This window comes from Bombina bombina, chromosome 2 (assembly GCF_027579735.1).
Source record: "Bombina bombina isolate aBomBom1 chromosome 2, aBomBom1.pri, whole genome shotgun sequence".
Lineage (NCBI taxonomy): Eukaryota > Metazoa > Chordata > Amphibia > Anura > Bombinatoridae > Bombina > Bombina bombina.
In genome coordinates this window covers 72,737,806-72,752,970 of record NC_069500.1, presented here as the reverse complement: position 1 = coordinate 72,752,970, position 15,165 = coordinate 72,737,806, and the positions used below count along the sequence as shown (strand labels likewise).

The window sequence follows — 15,165 nt, the reverse complement described above, 5'->3', positions numbered from 1 at the left end:
AGCAGATAATACATCCTATATCGTATCACACAAACCTGATATGGCAATGCGGTTATGAGACCAACTATCGGCTCGTTTGTTCAATGCATTCTAACGTAGCCCTTACTTCTTATTAGCTCTAGGGAATCTTACCAGTTCCTTCTCTGTCTTGTATACCCACAGAATCACCGTAAATACAACGGATCTGAGAGAACAGCGTGACCCCGCGATGAATATCTGCGACGCACACAGCCGGCTGGTGTACTGACGTCATGCAGCTGCGCGCTGTGTTGTGTATCAGGTAGTCATGGTGATGGTACACGCTGTAGGGAAGATCTCGTAGTGGGAATGCTCTTCCTTGAATTACTCACATACTGTGTGGTCCAGCATTATCAAATATATAATTTGAATTAAGTCTACAGGACTCAGAGTAACCAATTGACTACGTGTGGTTGTATGTGTGGTACTGGACTCTAATCATTGTGTCTATAAACTATAGAGTGATTCAACAGCCCTACATATTCAACATATCTAATCAATCGGAGTGTGCCAAACATCAATGTTGCCAGTGATACACAATAAGCCAGACCTATATGATAAAATATATAATAAAGAAAGAAAGAAAGAAAAAATAATAAATAAAGAAAGAAAGAAAAAATATTAACGATAAAATACAAAAATGAAATAAAATAAGATAGGATAAATACAAATGAAAAAATGAAAAAATAGAAAAAATGAAAATAAATGAAATTAAATGAAAATAAATGGACATATATGTGTGAATAAACATAAATGTAGATAGAAGTGCACCGAATCCCAAAAGATATAAAGAGAGTGAGAGAACCAAACAAAGAAGTGCATAGAAAACCCAGAACATCCCATAAGGATATAGATAAGGAAACCCCAAAGACATACAATAAAATAAACATAAGGAAGAAGAAAAAATAATAAACCCCATAGTGGAAAAACAAAATAGAGGGTTGAGAGTGAAGATGAATGGATCGTCAACTCTCATAAGAAGAATTCAAAAGATTAAGTCATACAGTCCGTCTTCTACTCTAACATCTTCATAGATGTCCACTGCAAATCCATAGGAGTCCCCAATAGTTCAAAGGAAACAGTGCCAGTCCAGGTTCACGTTCAGCCCCTTCGGGTGTATGGTATTGAGACGGAAGGTCCACTTGGATTCGATTTGTAGTAATTTGTTGTCCCGGTCCCCACCCCTAGAGGGCACAGGGACATGGTCTATGAGCTTGAATCTGAGATCCTGTACACTGTGTCCACTGATAGCAAAGTGGTGTGCCACCGGTTGTTCACTGCCATGATTTTTAATGGCTGTTCTAATGGCCGATCGATGGTTCGCCATGCGGGTGCGGATGTCATCCACTGTTTTCCCTACATAGAATAAACCGCATGGGCAGTTAATTAAGTAAACCACATATGTCGTGGTACAGGTCAAGTAGTGTTGTATCTTGAAAGTTACATTTGTGTACGGATGATGGAAGGTCGCCCCCGGAATCATCGCATGGCAGGTAGTGCAACCACTGCAACGATAGGATAAATACAAGAAAGGATGCTATCTTATTTTATTTCATTTTTGTATTTTATCGTTAATATTTTTTCTTTCTTTCTTTATTTATTATTTTTTCTTTCTTTCTTTCTTATATATTTTATCATATAGGTCTGGCTTATTGTGTATCACTGGCAACATTGATGTTTGGCACACTCCGATTGATTAGATATGTTGAATATGTAGGGCTGTTGAATCACTCTATAGTTTATAGACACAATGATTAGAGTCCAGTACCACACATACAACCACACGTAGTCAATTGGTTACTCTGAGTCCTGTAGACTTAATTCAAATTATATATTTGATAATGCTGGACCACACAGTATGTGAGTAATTCAAGGAAGAGCATTCCCACTACGAGATCTTCCCTACAGCGTGTACCGTCGCCATGACTACCTGATACACAACACAGCGCGCAGCTGCATGACGTCAGTACACCAGCCGGCTGTGTGCGTCGCAGATATTCATCGCGGGGTCACGCTGTTCTCTCAGATCCGTTGTATTTACGGTGATTCTGTGGGTATACAAGACAGAGAAGGAACTGGTAAGATTCCCTAGAGCTAATAAGAAGTAAGGGCTACGTTAGAATGCATTGAACAAACGAGCCGATAGTTGGTCTCATAACCGCATTGCCATATCAGGTTTGTGTGATACGATATAGGATGTATTATCTGCTGTAACTGGCTAGTCTATTATTTTTGAAATGACCAGTACTTTTGATCCTCTAACGCTGCTTACAACATTTTCTTAAATTAACATTTTCTTAAATTAATGTTTAGATATTTACTCAGATTTTCTGATTAGGTTTGGCAATCAGAATTTTTATTTAGAACATCCAGAAGGCTGGTATTATGTATATAACATAGTTCACATACACTTTGATATAGACACTGTTACACTGATTCAGGGACACAAGATATGTTAAGGGACACTTAGATATTCATTCATTTCATTCACTTTGAGAGCAGGAAAATGTATAGTTTATTCCCACGATACTTTTTACCATAATATATGTTCACTTTATGTGGTTATTGGTACAGTATGCTTTTTATATCAGTTTGTTTTTCACACATCTTAATGTAATTTTTGAATATTTATATATGTTGCAATATACATATGTGTGAACATTGTACAGTTTGTTGAACAGCACTAATTCACAGGAGTAACACTCATCACATGACTATAATGTTTTTGAGGATCACCATGGTAACCGTTTTGGCGCAATTTTCACTGGGAGGGGTTTGTTTGGCTTTATAAGTCCAGTCACTTTTAGTTTGTCTTTGTCTGAGGAAGGGGAGTGTGTCCCCGAAACGTCACGATTATTAAAGTTAATTTGAAGAAAAAGACCAGTGAGTGCCTTCCTTTACTGTGTATATATATATATATATATATATATATATATATATATATATATATATATATATATATATATATATATATACACACACACACACACACACACACATACGTACATACATATACACACACACACACGTGAAGGGGCATAGTGTGCTAAAAGAACGAGCACCCTGAGTTGCAATAAAAATGAACAGGCATGGAAGTTATTCTAGCTTTTGTTCTATCTCAGGAGTGCTGTTCTCTCTCTTTTGACATACATATATATACATATATAAAAATATACATATATACATACACACACACACACACACACACACACATTACACATACATAGAAATACAGAAAGATCCCAATTCATGCCAGCAGGTTCCATGGTGCCTAGTTCATATATCCAGAAACACCTCCTCGTCTAGGGATATATTCAATCATTTGAAACTGAAGCAGATTAAAAGCATGGCTCCTTTTGGAAAAATTACAGGATACAGGCGCAAGTGTATTATTTGTTCTAACCGTACTTTTTGTGCTGAATAAATCTTATATTCAACTTTATTGCTGCCTTCCTTCTTTAGAATCTTGTGGATATCTTGGGGTCTTTGTGGTGACCTTGGTTGGCGTGCAGTGGCCTGTAGTGCTGGACTTTGTTAAGAAGGACCCTAAGGTGTTCCATCTTGAACCTAAAGGTGACATCCTCATCCTCCATGTCCACATCCATAGAGGAGTCTAAAGAGGATAGTTTGCTTTCCGAAATAGAGGATGATGCTGGAGAGCCCAGCAAGGCCCCCAGATCTGAAATTCAGGAGAGACGTGTTTAACCTTCCTTTTGCGTTTCCCAGAAGATGTCAGTGCACCAAGAGCCGCCCACACAACTGACTGAAGCTGGGAAGTGAAATCTGGTGGAAAGGGGAAAAACTACCCTCAGACACTGGAACATTTTTCTTTGAACCATCCCCTTGAGAAATTTGAGTAGGGGGCATACCATAGTAGGCCGACTGCTAGATCCTGTAAACTCTGAGGAACTGAACTAGGGCCTGTGGAGTGAGACTGGAGGATAGTAAGCAAGAATTACATATATGTACTGGTTTGCACACTCAATTAGCTTTACAAAGAAGGCATTTATTATTGTTATTATAAACCTCAGACAACTCCTCTCCATGAGCCATTCAGCAGTCCCAGGTTGATCCAGGTTACCCCTCACTCAAAATGTCAGGGGAAATGTATGACCAACAGAGAGAATAAAAGGATATTGAACAGAGGCAATATAAAGTAACCTCTGAAAGTTGGAGAAAGGGTATTAAGTAAAACTTTTACTTAAAGGTAGAGTATAACCCCAAAACCAGTACACCTGATCGTTAGAAGAATCTCTATAGCTAAATACAGACCCCTAATCTGAATGCTCTGGTTTGCTTACCCCCTCCTGGAAGCCACCACACGGTAGAGTATTTGATCAAATTGCACCTCACGGATTGAACAAGGAAAAGGAGGAAGGGGCGGAGTATGCAGCAAAACTGTCCTGCGGCGAGAAACGTTTTTAACCTGCGCACTGCCGAAGGACTGATAGAAATGCCGTTACAGTAAAGCTACGCAAACCCACAACAGAAAGAGAACTGTATCCCAATAGATGTTGCGCTCCAGTCTATCACCAACAATGACAAACAAAGACCGGAGCAGTACAGAGACGTCATATACAGACAGATGCAGGGGCCAGGATCCATATGCCTACTTACTCCGGTTCAATAATAAAGGCACAAGCCATAAGAGCCGGAGCGTTATCACCTATACACCCAGAGTAATAAGGTAACTAACCCCAGTAAAGCAAGAGAGGGTCCACCACACAAATGATCACCATGTCAAAAGGCAATTTACTTCTTTTATCAAATTTGCTTTGCTTGGTATCCTTTGTTGAAAAGTATACCTAGGTAGGCTCAGGAGCTGGGAAGTAGATGCTGATTGGGGGCCGCACATATATGCCTCTTGTGATTGGCTTACAGATGTGTTCAGTTAGCTCCCAGTAGTACAATGTTGCTCCAATAAAGGATACCAAGAGAATGAAGCAAAATTGACAAAAAGATAAAGTATCTTGGAAAGTTGTTAAGTTTTAATTTAAACATGGAAACAGAATCTTGAAATCTTGTCAGTTTGGGGAAAGTAATTTTACTATGAATGCTATAGAAAAGGATGTTAGGATGTTCCATGCCTTCCTAAATGCGCTGGGCTTTAGCATAGAACGTCCTAGCCGTTTGGCTGTACTGAAGCCAACGGCACTTCCTGAATGGGATCGCGGTCTAGAGGGCGTGCCTAGCATCATAGGGATGCCCCCTAACCCAATCGTATCATTTAAATATTGCGATTGTATGCTCAATTGCATAATTTTAATTTGTTTACATTGTAACGTTGTTCCGATGTAGACAAATTAGACCGGTCATGAAAGGGTAAAAAAACTAATCCCTTTTATGAATTCCATGCAGTTGGTACATAGCCGTGTGTTGCAGAGATAACACCTACCACAAAATGATGTGAGATAAAAGAACTACAGTAATACCAGTGGAAAAACTTTAAAGGGACAAAATAAATAAATAGTTATACCCATGCAGTGATGAAGCATCATCCTTTGATCTGGCTCCAGCATGTGAGAGGATGTAATACACCTTTACCTGTGTATCAGCAGTACTAAAGGAAATTTTGCTTTTGGGCATGTCCCTTTTAACAAAAACATTGGGATTTTACTTCTTTAGGATTCCACCTATTTGGGACAAACATACAGCATTAAAGTGATTGTAAACTTGAGCTATCTGGAAACAGCATGTAATAAAGCTTTTTTAAATAAAATAGGACTTTCATTCATCATTGTTTTTTTTTTCTTCCTAATAATAACGTTATGACCGATGTTTTGTGTAAATCCTAGTGTCCGGTAATCTGCCTGGCTCCGTATTAGTTTTTTTAATATGAAAACCTATTTAAAAACAGGCTGTCAGGTGAGTGGAGCTAATATGCCCCCTCGATCAATAGTGCATGCGCTAGTTAAATCCAAGCCTGGCTGAGTACTTGGATGCCTAAGTAGAGAGAGGGTGGGACCGCTCTCTACGTCACAGAAAGTGGAAACCTGGAACTGGAAGGGGGCGGGGGGAAGTAACAATAAATTGTGAGATATAAAATATAGGTTTTAAAAAGTTGGGGACAATTAAAAATAAAAACCAACAACTTTAATATACATTCTAAATGTAATGAGCTATTACAGAAAGCTCAAATTTACAGTCACTTTAAAGAGCAAAGCTGTTCAGCATCAGATCCATTGCTTGTGGTCCCATCAGCACAACTATACCCAAGTACAACCTCAATGGTAAAAAAAGAAAAAAAAAATATGTGCTTAGTGGGGAAATAAAGTGCTCAGCATTTATATGAAGCGGTCATTTTATTTATTTTGAGGTCAAAATAAATAAAATTATTTTTAAGAAAAACACTCTGCGTAGTATATAGCAAGATCAGTCAAACTGCAGTGTAAGTATACACTCCAACTAGGGTTGCCACCTCAGCCATGTTTTCCTGGACACTTATGAGTTACACATGCTGCAGGGTGTGCAGGGAGAAACATGTATTGTGTTTCTGGACAGCACTTTTCATATTCCTCCCTGCACACCCTGCAGCATGTGTAACGTATAAGTGTTCTGTATTTTAAGGGACAGGTGGCAACCCTAACTCCAACACTAAAGGGAAATTGAAAGGGTCAAAGAGGTAAATTACAGGAAAAAGACAAAATAACATAATTTATGCTTACCTGATAAATGTATTTATTTCCGGATATGGTGAGTCCACGGAATCATCAATTACTAGTGAGAATATCACTCCTGGCCAGCATGAGGAGGCAAAGAGCACCACAGCAAAGCTGCTATATATGTCACTTCCAATACCCATAACCTCCAGTCATTCAGCCGAAGGGAAAATAGAAAAAGAAGATAACACAAAGGTGTAGAGGTGCCTGAGGTTTTAGTTAAAAATAACGGTCTTAAATTAAAGGGTGGGCCGTGGACTCACCATATCCGGAAATAAATTTATCAGGTAAGCATAAATTATGTTTTTTTTCCTAAGATATGGTGAGTCCAAACGGAATCATCAGTTACTAGTGGGAACCAATACCCAAGCTAGAGGAGACGGATGATTAGGGAGCGACAAGACAGGTAACCTAAACAGAAGGCACCACTGCATGAAGAACCTTTCTCCCAAAAGAAACCTCAGCTGAGACAAAAATATTAAAATTTGGAAAAAGTATGCAGAGAGGACCAAGTTGCAGCCTCGCAAATCTGTTCTACAAAAACTTCCTTCTTGAAAGCCCAAGAAGAAGGGACAGCCCTAGTGAAATGAGCTGAAATTCTCTCAGGAGGCTGCTGTCCAGCAGTCTCATAAACCAAACGCATTATACTACCCAACCGAAGAGAAAGAGAAGTAGCTGACGCTCTCTGACCTTTATGTTTCCCAGAGAAACAAACAGCAAACTGGCGACATTACTTAGTCGCCTGTAGATAGAAAATAAAAGCACGCATAACATCAAAGTTGTGCAACAAATGTTCCTTATGAGAAGAAAGATAAGGACACAGAGAAGGAACAACAATTTTCTGAAAATACGAGTAATGACTCGTGGAAAGAGAACAAAGAGGAAAAAGGTATGCAAGACTGAAATCCAAGAAAAATGTCAGAACATCTATCAGGACGGTCTGCGGATCACATGACCATAAACCGTACCTTCAAAACTTTTGCTCAATTGTCATAAAACAATTGAGCAAACTGAAAGCTGTGTCCTTAAAGGGTTAAAGAGGAGAGCAGACACTTCCGAGTCCATAATCCTTAAACAAGACCCAGACAGCTTACCAGCCCAGCAGGTTGGCATCCGTGTTCACATCACCCAGGAATATCTCCCGAAGCACGCGCCCGGAGATAGATACTCCTGAAAAAAAATACAACGGAAGAAAGTCTCTTGTCATCTGATCTAAATCTATCCTTTAAGACAGATCCGAAAGTTCTCCATGTCATGGAAAATAACAAAAGGAATGATGTCCATGGAATACCATCAGACCAAATCCCTCCATACACAGGGTCACAGAAAAGTGAAGAAATATCAACTGCAGCTAAATCCAAACTCCCAACCACCTGGTTGCAAGAGGGTTATAAGCCACTAAAACTTACTGTTGGCCGGACAGAAGACTGCAGAGTGGGGAAAAGGAATAAATCCTCGATTTTCTGACCTCTGAAAGACATCTCCTAGATAAAGAATCAAATAAAGGACCAAGCATACCACACCTGGTGTTCCCAGGCAGTCTCCCATCCAGGTACTGACCAAACCTGACCCTGCATAACTTCCGAGATCAAACTAAATCGGGTGCATTCAGGGTATTGTGGCGGTAGTCCCAAATAAATTACCCTTGTGGATAGAACAAGGGAACACTTCTCCAGATTCATTTCCCATCCCCGGAAAAGAAGATTGGACAAGATCTCTTCAAAGAGTGTTAGCTCGAAGTCAGGATGATACCTGAACTATATATTGTCCAGAAAAACACACTTGCAATATCCCAAGACCTAAAAGGTCTGACTGGTATGGTGCAAACTAAGAAAACTAGAGAAGATTCTGATTAAGGAAACAATAAATCTCTCAAATCTAACTTCGTTATGAACAGGCCCACTAGAACCAAAAGGATAAATGATACTACTGAAGGACAGAATCTGAAATATATGAGGTAAATACCTTTATCCTGTTCCCAAACTGGGACTGAAACTGTCACTCCCAGAGATGAAGACCCTGAATTCAGTTAAAGGAGTGCCTCTCATCCCACTTGGATTGCAGATACTCTAGAAAGAGAAATCTGCCCCTGGGAGGAAAACTTAGATTGACCCAAACAAAGTCTCATCCTTAAAAGGAGACCCTAGAAGCATGTATTTGGAGGAAACAGAAATAATTTAATCTGAACTGCAGAACTATAAAGCCTAGGCTGTACCACTAAACCACAGGTAGGCTTCTCAGCTGACCATAGATTTCAGCCACAATGCCCAGCGTCTAGTACAGCAAGTCTAATAAGACAAGACATTGCTCTAAATGAACAATTTAAACCTCCAGCTTCCTACCTATGTCAGAAAGAACTAGATTATCTCCACAGATATCCAAGTTCTCTGATTAAAAGTAGAAAGTTCCCTTCTACTAAAGACACACTGCATTTCAAGAGAGATAGCAACAGGAAATCCTAAAAAGGACGTGATACAGGGAGAAATATTCCCAGATTCTCTATAACAATCCTGTGAACATCTCACAGCACGTCTAGAACCCTTACAGAGAGGAAAGAAAAATATAGAACTGATAAAGTTCACAAAACTCCAAAGGAAAGACAATGATAGGGATCGGTGTCATCCAGTCAGCCACGACCTCCTGACAATATAAGAGGCTTTGAAGCAAACAACTGAAGGATACCACTTCAGTAACAGATGAAGGAATTATACTGTCCAGATCTGAGATTTCAGCCTCAGAAACTACAGGCGAATCCTCCTCACTAGCTTGGAAGAAGACAAATCTGCGTAGCAGCATGTGGAGCAGAAACCCTCTTACCTGAGACTTAAAATGTCCTCTTGCCTTTTCCCTGAAGTAAAGGAAAACAGACCAAGCCACAGATACCGCAGAAGATACCTGAGCTTGCACTTCTGTGAGCAAATACACTCCTCCAGTAGATTGAGAGGAACCACAGGGCACTGCATGTGACGCCATATAGGCTTGGGACATAAAAGGAGAAAGCTGTGGCAGTGCCTTTACAGCAACATCCTTGGAGACATGAAGTTCAAACCAATCTGTACATTTAATAGCATTTGCGAAATCAGAGGTACAGAAAATATAAATGTTTAAACCAATTCTTAGTTGAGCAAGCCTTCCACACAACTTCAACATCAGTAGAAGGAATTTTACTGCCTGAATTCGTAATTTCACCCTCAGATGCACCCGAAGAATCTTCATCCTCAGACTTCTGAGAGGAAATACTTTGATTAGCCACTTCCGGATCAGAAACCTTACTTACCGTTTCTTTAAATTTCCTTTTGCGTTTTCCCTGCAGCAAATACCGCAGAAGATACCTGGGCAGCAATATCTTGCAAAATAACTCCAGACGGAGCATGAGAGGAAACGCAGGGAACTGCATTTGCAGATGAATAGGATTGGGATGCTTGAGGAGAAAGCTGCGGCACATCTGAAACAGGAGGCTCCTGAACAGCATCCGCCTTAGCTAATGATGGCTCAGGGTCAAAAAGTCTATTTCTATAAGCTAAAGTTCTTTCAATACATGAAGAACAAAAAGGTACTGGGGGTTCCACCTGGGCATCAAAATATAAGCTACAGGTAACATCCTGCACAGCCTCCTGATCCATAATACAAAAAGAAGCAAATTAAAAAACAAACCAAAAAAAAAACATTTTATATCTTTTAACAAAGGATATAATACAGAACCAAAAAAAAAAAAAAAAAATGTTCCCTTTAAAATTTACCAAATCAAGAAAACATACCCCAGGCAACACTCTACACCACAGCAGAATTACTGAGGTGCCCTACCTGTCCTGCAACCCACAGCAAACTGAGGGGGGAAAAAACGATCCCGTTTACAATCCGGAAGAGAAGCAAAAACAGCAAGAAGCCTTTTAAACAGCAGAGCCATCTGAAATATGGCCATCTCACTCTTACAGGAAGTAAAAAAAAAAAAAGAGCCAAAAAAAAACTGACATCACAGAATCAGTACCTCCCTAAAAAGGGCGGTCCTACAGCTGACAAAAGCGCCATTTTAAAAAACAAAATTTAAAACAACTTTCTTGAAAAACAGGATTAAAAACAAACAATAAAACCCCCCAAAAAAGTACATAATCCGTTACTAAAAACGGATCCTCACTGAGCCATCAATAAAATAAATAACTCCTCACACTAATAATGCCTGCAAAAACTGCCATAAAAACCTGCACCCTGACAGGAATAATAAAAAAAAGTGTCCCCCTGCAGCGTTTCAGCTGAATAAGTGCCAAATTTTCCCCTGCTTCATAGAAAAATAAAACTGGCACTTACCTTAAAATGTATCTGTCCAGCAGCAGGACAGCTCACCTAGTTTGAGAGGATGCCATCCCTCACATGGACCTGTGGAAATACAGAAAGACTGAATAAACTTACTAAGGCTATCTAAATAAGGCAGAAAAAATGTTTTGGGAAAACGCAGTGAGGATTGTACCCCACAAGTTCCCAATTGCTTAAAAGCCACCATTGTCCTACTGAAGAGACTGACATGTGCTAAGGCTAGACCCTTTAGAAAGTTTATAGCAAACCTACTCTGTATTAAAATTAAAAAATCTTGATTGTAGATTAGACACCAAAACTTCACCTCCTCCTTGCACCGCAGGCAAAGAGAATGACTGGAGATTATGGGTAAAGAAAGTGACATACAGTATATAGCAGCTTTGCTGTGGTGCTCTTTGCCTCCTCCTGCTGGCCAGGAGTGATATTCCCACTAGTAATTGATGATTCCGTGGACTCACCATATCTTAGGAAAGAAAATGGCTGTACACTTCATTTTTAAATTTTCTGCTACAACATCTTACTGAAGATAAAGCAGTTAAAGCAATATGGACCCCATATTCTCTAAAATGGAAGCCATTATAATCTCTAATTCTTCAACTACAACTCTCAGCAGAACACACTACATAGAATATATAAATTATTCAATGTACTTGCCTGAAGTCTGCCATCCAAAGTTCTCTGAATAGTAACACATTTGCTCGGATGAGCTCCATTTGTAGTTATTGCTGTAATCAACGAATCCAACTCATCCTTCTTTTCCTTCAACTTTTTTACCAAACTTTCTATTGCTCTTTTTGCAAATGTCTCACTCTCGCCACCCTGTCGATGACACATCAAGCTGTGAACTATACTCAGACATGCGTCGTTGCTTGTAGGCGTGTTTGTAATGGACATATTGTCAATGGAATCCAGTTTTCTAAATCTTTCTCAAATGTATCCGTAAATATAAAATGCCAGTAATATGGTCTTTCTCACGAAGTCTAAACCTTAGGAAATTAATGGGGGAAAACAAAATGAATAAAATAACCAATTCTTTCTAGAAACAATTATATATACACAATAACTTTTCTATGTTTTACACACGGTCCCTTAGTAATCTCAAAATGTATCAATGCTATATTTGAAAGAGAGAGAAGGGGCTACTGAAAAATAAAATTTATCCCCCCCCCCAGATTAATTTCTTTCATGGTGGTGATAGTCCACAAGCCATTACTCCTAGGATTACATCTCCTAACCACAAGGAGGTGGCAAAGATTTTCAAAACTCCAAGAGCACTTAATCTCTCCCACCTCTCTGATATGCGAAAAAAACACTGGTCTCTTGGACTCTCACGACTATGAAAGAAATTAAATCATCATCAAATTAGAGGATTTTCTGGAATCCTTTGTAACTGGCAAGTACAATATTGATGCTCTCACTAATCTAAATAATGTAGAAGCCTTTTTTCTAGAATTCCATAGATTAGGAAAAGGAGAAGGAACTACAGTCTTCAAATTGATATGATCATGAGAAACCACCTTTGAAAAAGTCAGATGTAAAACAGCCACCTTATCCTAGAGAAAAAACTGAAAAGGAGACTTAAGAAAGAAAAAAAAAATTATCAGAAAATCTTCTGTCAGAAGATATCCAAGACAGAAACTGGATGTCCAAACTATGCATAGAACCAAAGTAATGTTCCTTAAAGTTATTGTAAAGTTGAATGACTTAAAGGGACATGAAACCCAATTATTTTCTTTCATGATTCAGATAGAGAATACAATTTTAAACAACTTTCTAGTTTACTTCTATTATCTAATTTGTTTCATTCTCTTGGTATCATTTGTTTAAGTAGCAGCACTAATGGTTTCTAACTGAACTCATGGGTGAGCCAATCACAATCGATATATATATGCAGCTACCAATCGACAGCTAGAACCTAAGTTCTCTGCTGCTCATGAGCTTTCCTAGATAAACAAAGGATAACAAGAGAAATAAGCAAATTAAATAATAGAAGTAAATTGGAAAGTTGTTTAAAATTGTATTCTCTATCTGAATCATGACAGAAAATTTTTGGGTTTCATGTCTCTTTAAAGCCCAGTATTTCGAAATACTCTTTAAAAACATGGGCACTAAGTCATTAAACTTTATAATTACGCTTTTTTTAAAAACTTACCTTTTTGTTACTGTAAGCTTACCACAGATCCTACGCCCGCATCTCCTTCAGTATTTAGTAGATCGATGATGAATCCGGCTTCCTCCAATCGTGGGGTGTGCTCCCTTTGGCGTCCAACTTGTGAGGCACACATCGATTGGTGGAAGCTGGATTGTCATCGATATGCTAAATACTAAAGGAGATTTGGTTGTATCCCAGTGGTACCACAGAACTCACACATTTTTAAGCAGCCACATGTGCCTTCATTGATCAAGCCTTGGGTTATCGATGGCATTCTGTAAGAGTTGAGACAAATTGGGCCTAGAAGAGATGTAGTACAGGCCAGAAGGGATGGTGGAGACCGATGATCATATAAGCATGATTACGTGCATTGCCAGTTGTTTAGGGTGCATCATTTTTAACCTTCTTTGTGACTTGGGCTGAAAGATCAGTTAAGTGCAGCAGCAAGTACCAATGTATTTATTTTTATAAAGCAGTCTCATTGTTTAATTCTTTCACTGCCAAACCACAACAAAGTGTAGAAAACATGTTTAATCCACTTTACAATTAAAAGGGACTGGAAACCCCAATATTTTTTTTTTTTTCATGATTTGGATAGAACATACAATTTTAAACAACTTTCCAATTTACTTCCATTATCAAATTTGCTTTGTACCTTTGTTATCCTTTGCTGAAGGAACAGCATTGCACTACAGGCAGCAAGATGAACACATCTAGTCAGCCAATCACAAAAGACAAATGTGTGCAGGCACCAATTAGCGGCAGCAGCTCCCACTAGTGAAGGATATGTGCACATTTTTTTTCAACAAGGGATACCAAGAGAACAAAGCACATTTGAAAATAGAAGTGAATTTAAAAGGTTTTTAAAATTAAATGCTCTATCTGAATCGTGCAAGTTTAAATATTGACTTTCCTATCCCTTTAACGACACACGTCGTACAAACTGGTCGGTAAAGACCAACGACGTACCCTGTACTTAGGGGTTTAAAGTGGCTGGAAGCAATCCTGATCACTTCCAGCCGCTTTCAAGGTATTGCCATGATGCCGCGATATTGAGGCATCACTGTAATACCTTTTTTGGCACACTCTGGGGCCCTCTGTGCATTGGCAAGCAATGGTGCCGATAGATGGTGGGTGGGAGCAGCTGCAGGGAGGAGGGTGGGCGGACGATCGCTGGACTAGTTCCGGTGACGACACCGGCCACTGTTCTGGGAAGGTGAGTGAGAGCGTGCGTGTGCACACGCACGCAACCGTCCGATCGGTGGGAGAGAGGGAGCGTGGGAGAGGGGAAATGTTGTTGGGAATGGGATCTGGGAGGGGGAGGAAGGATATTGAGGAAGCAGCTACACTACGGAAAAATGGGGTTATAATAAATAAAAGAAAATTGAACAAATTTGATCAGAAACTGGGTTAAAAAAAAAAAAAAAAAAAGGCTTTTATTTTAGTACTGGAAGAATTTCGGCCAGTACTTAAGATGGCGGTGACAATTGTGGGAGAGGGGAGGAGGGAATAGAGGTGTTTGTGAGGGGTCAGGGAGGGATCAGGGGGTGGGATGTGGGAGACTAATCTCTACGCTAAAGCTAAAATTAACCCTACAAGCTCATAATACAAGTGTGGTCGCAGCAGCATTTAGCTGCCGTCTAGTTACCAAAAAGCAACGCCAAAGCCATATATGGCTGGTGTTTCTGAAGAAAAGGGATCCCAGAGAAGCAGTGAGAAACCTAAAGTTTGTGAAAAAGTTTGTGAAAAAGTTAGTGATTTTTTTATTTGATCGCATTTGGCGGTGAAATGGTGACCTGAAATATACCAAAATGGGCCTAGATCAATACTTTGGGTTGTCTACTAAAAAAAAATATATACATGTAAAGGGATATTCAGGGATTCATGACAGATACAGGTGAAACTCGAAAAATTAGAATATCATGCAAAAGTTAATTTATTTCACTAATGCAACCTAAAAGGTGAAACTAATATATGAGATAGACTCATTACATGCAAAGCAAGATAGTTCAAGCCGTGATTTGT

General features: G+C 39.3%; 1 protein-coding gene and 1 pseudogene across 3 annotated transcripts in view; both read right to left on the bottom strand.

The window, feature by feature from the left end:
* Positions 1–15,165, bottom strand: part of SMAD4 (SMAD family member 4) — a 153,410-nt gene that overhangs the window by 105,409 nt on the left and 32,836 nt on the right. For 2 of the 3 annotated variants that reach the window (XM_053701113.1, XM_053701112.1), the window contains exon 2: positions 11,643–11,974. In XM_053701113.1, the coding sequence (XP_053557088.1) occupies positions 11,643–11,882 (240 nt within the window). In that variant the 5' untranslated portion in view covers positions 11,883–11,974. Of the gene's footprint in view, positions 1–11,642; positions 11,975–15,165 lie in introns of those variants that run through there. The other variant, XM_053701114.1, reaches the window with a different exon arrangement.
* Positions 8,189–8,307, bottom strand: LOC128651106 (uncharacterized; annotated as a pseudogene).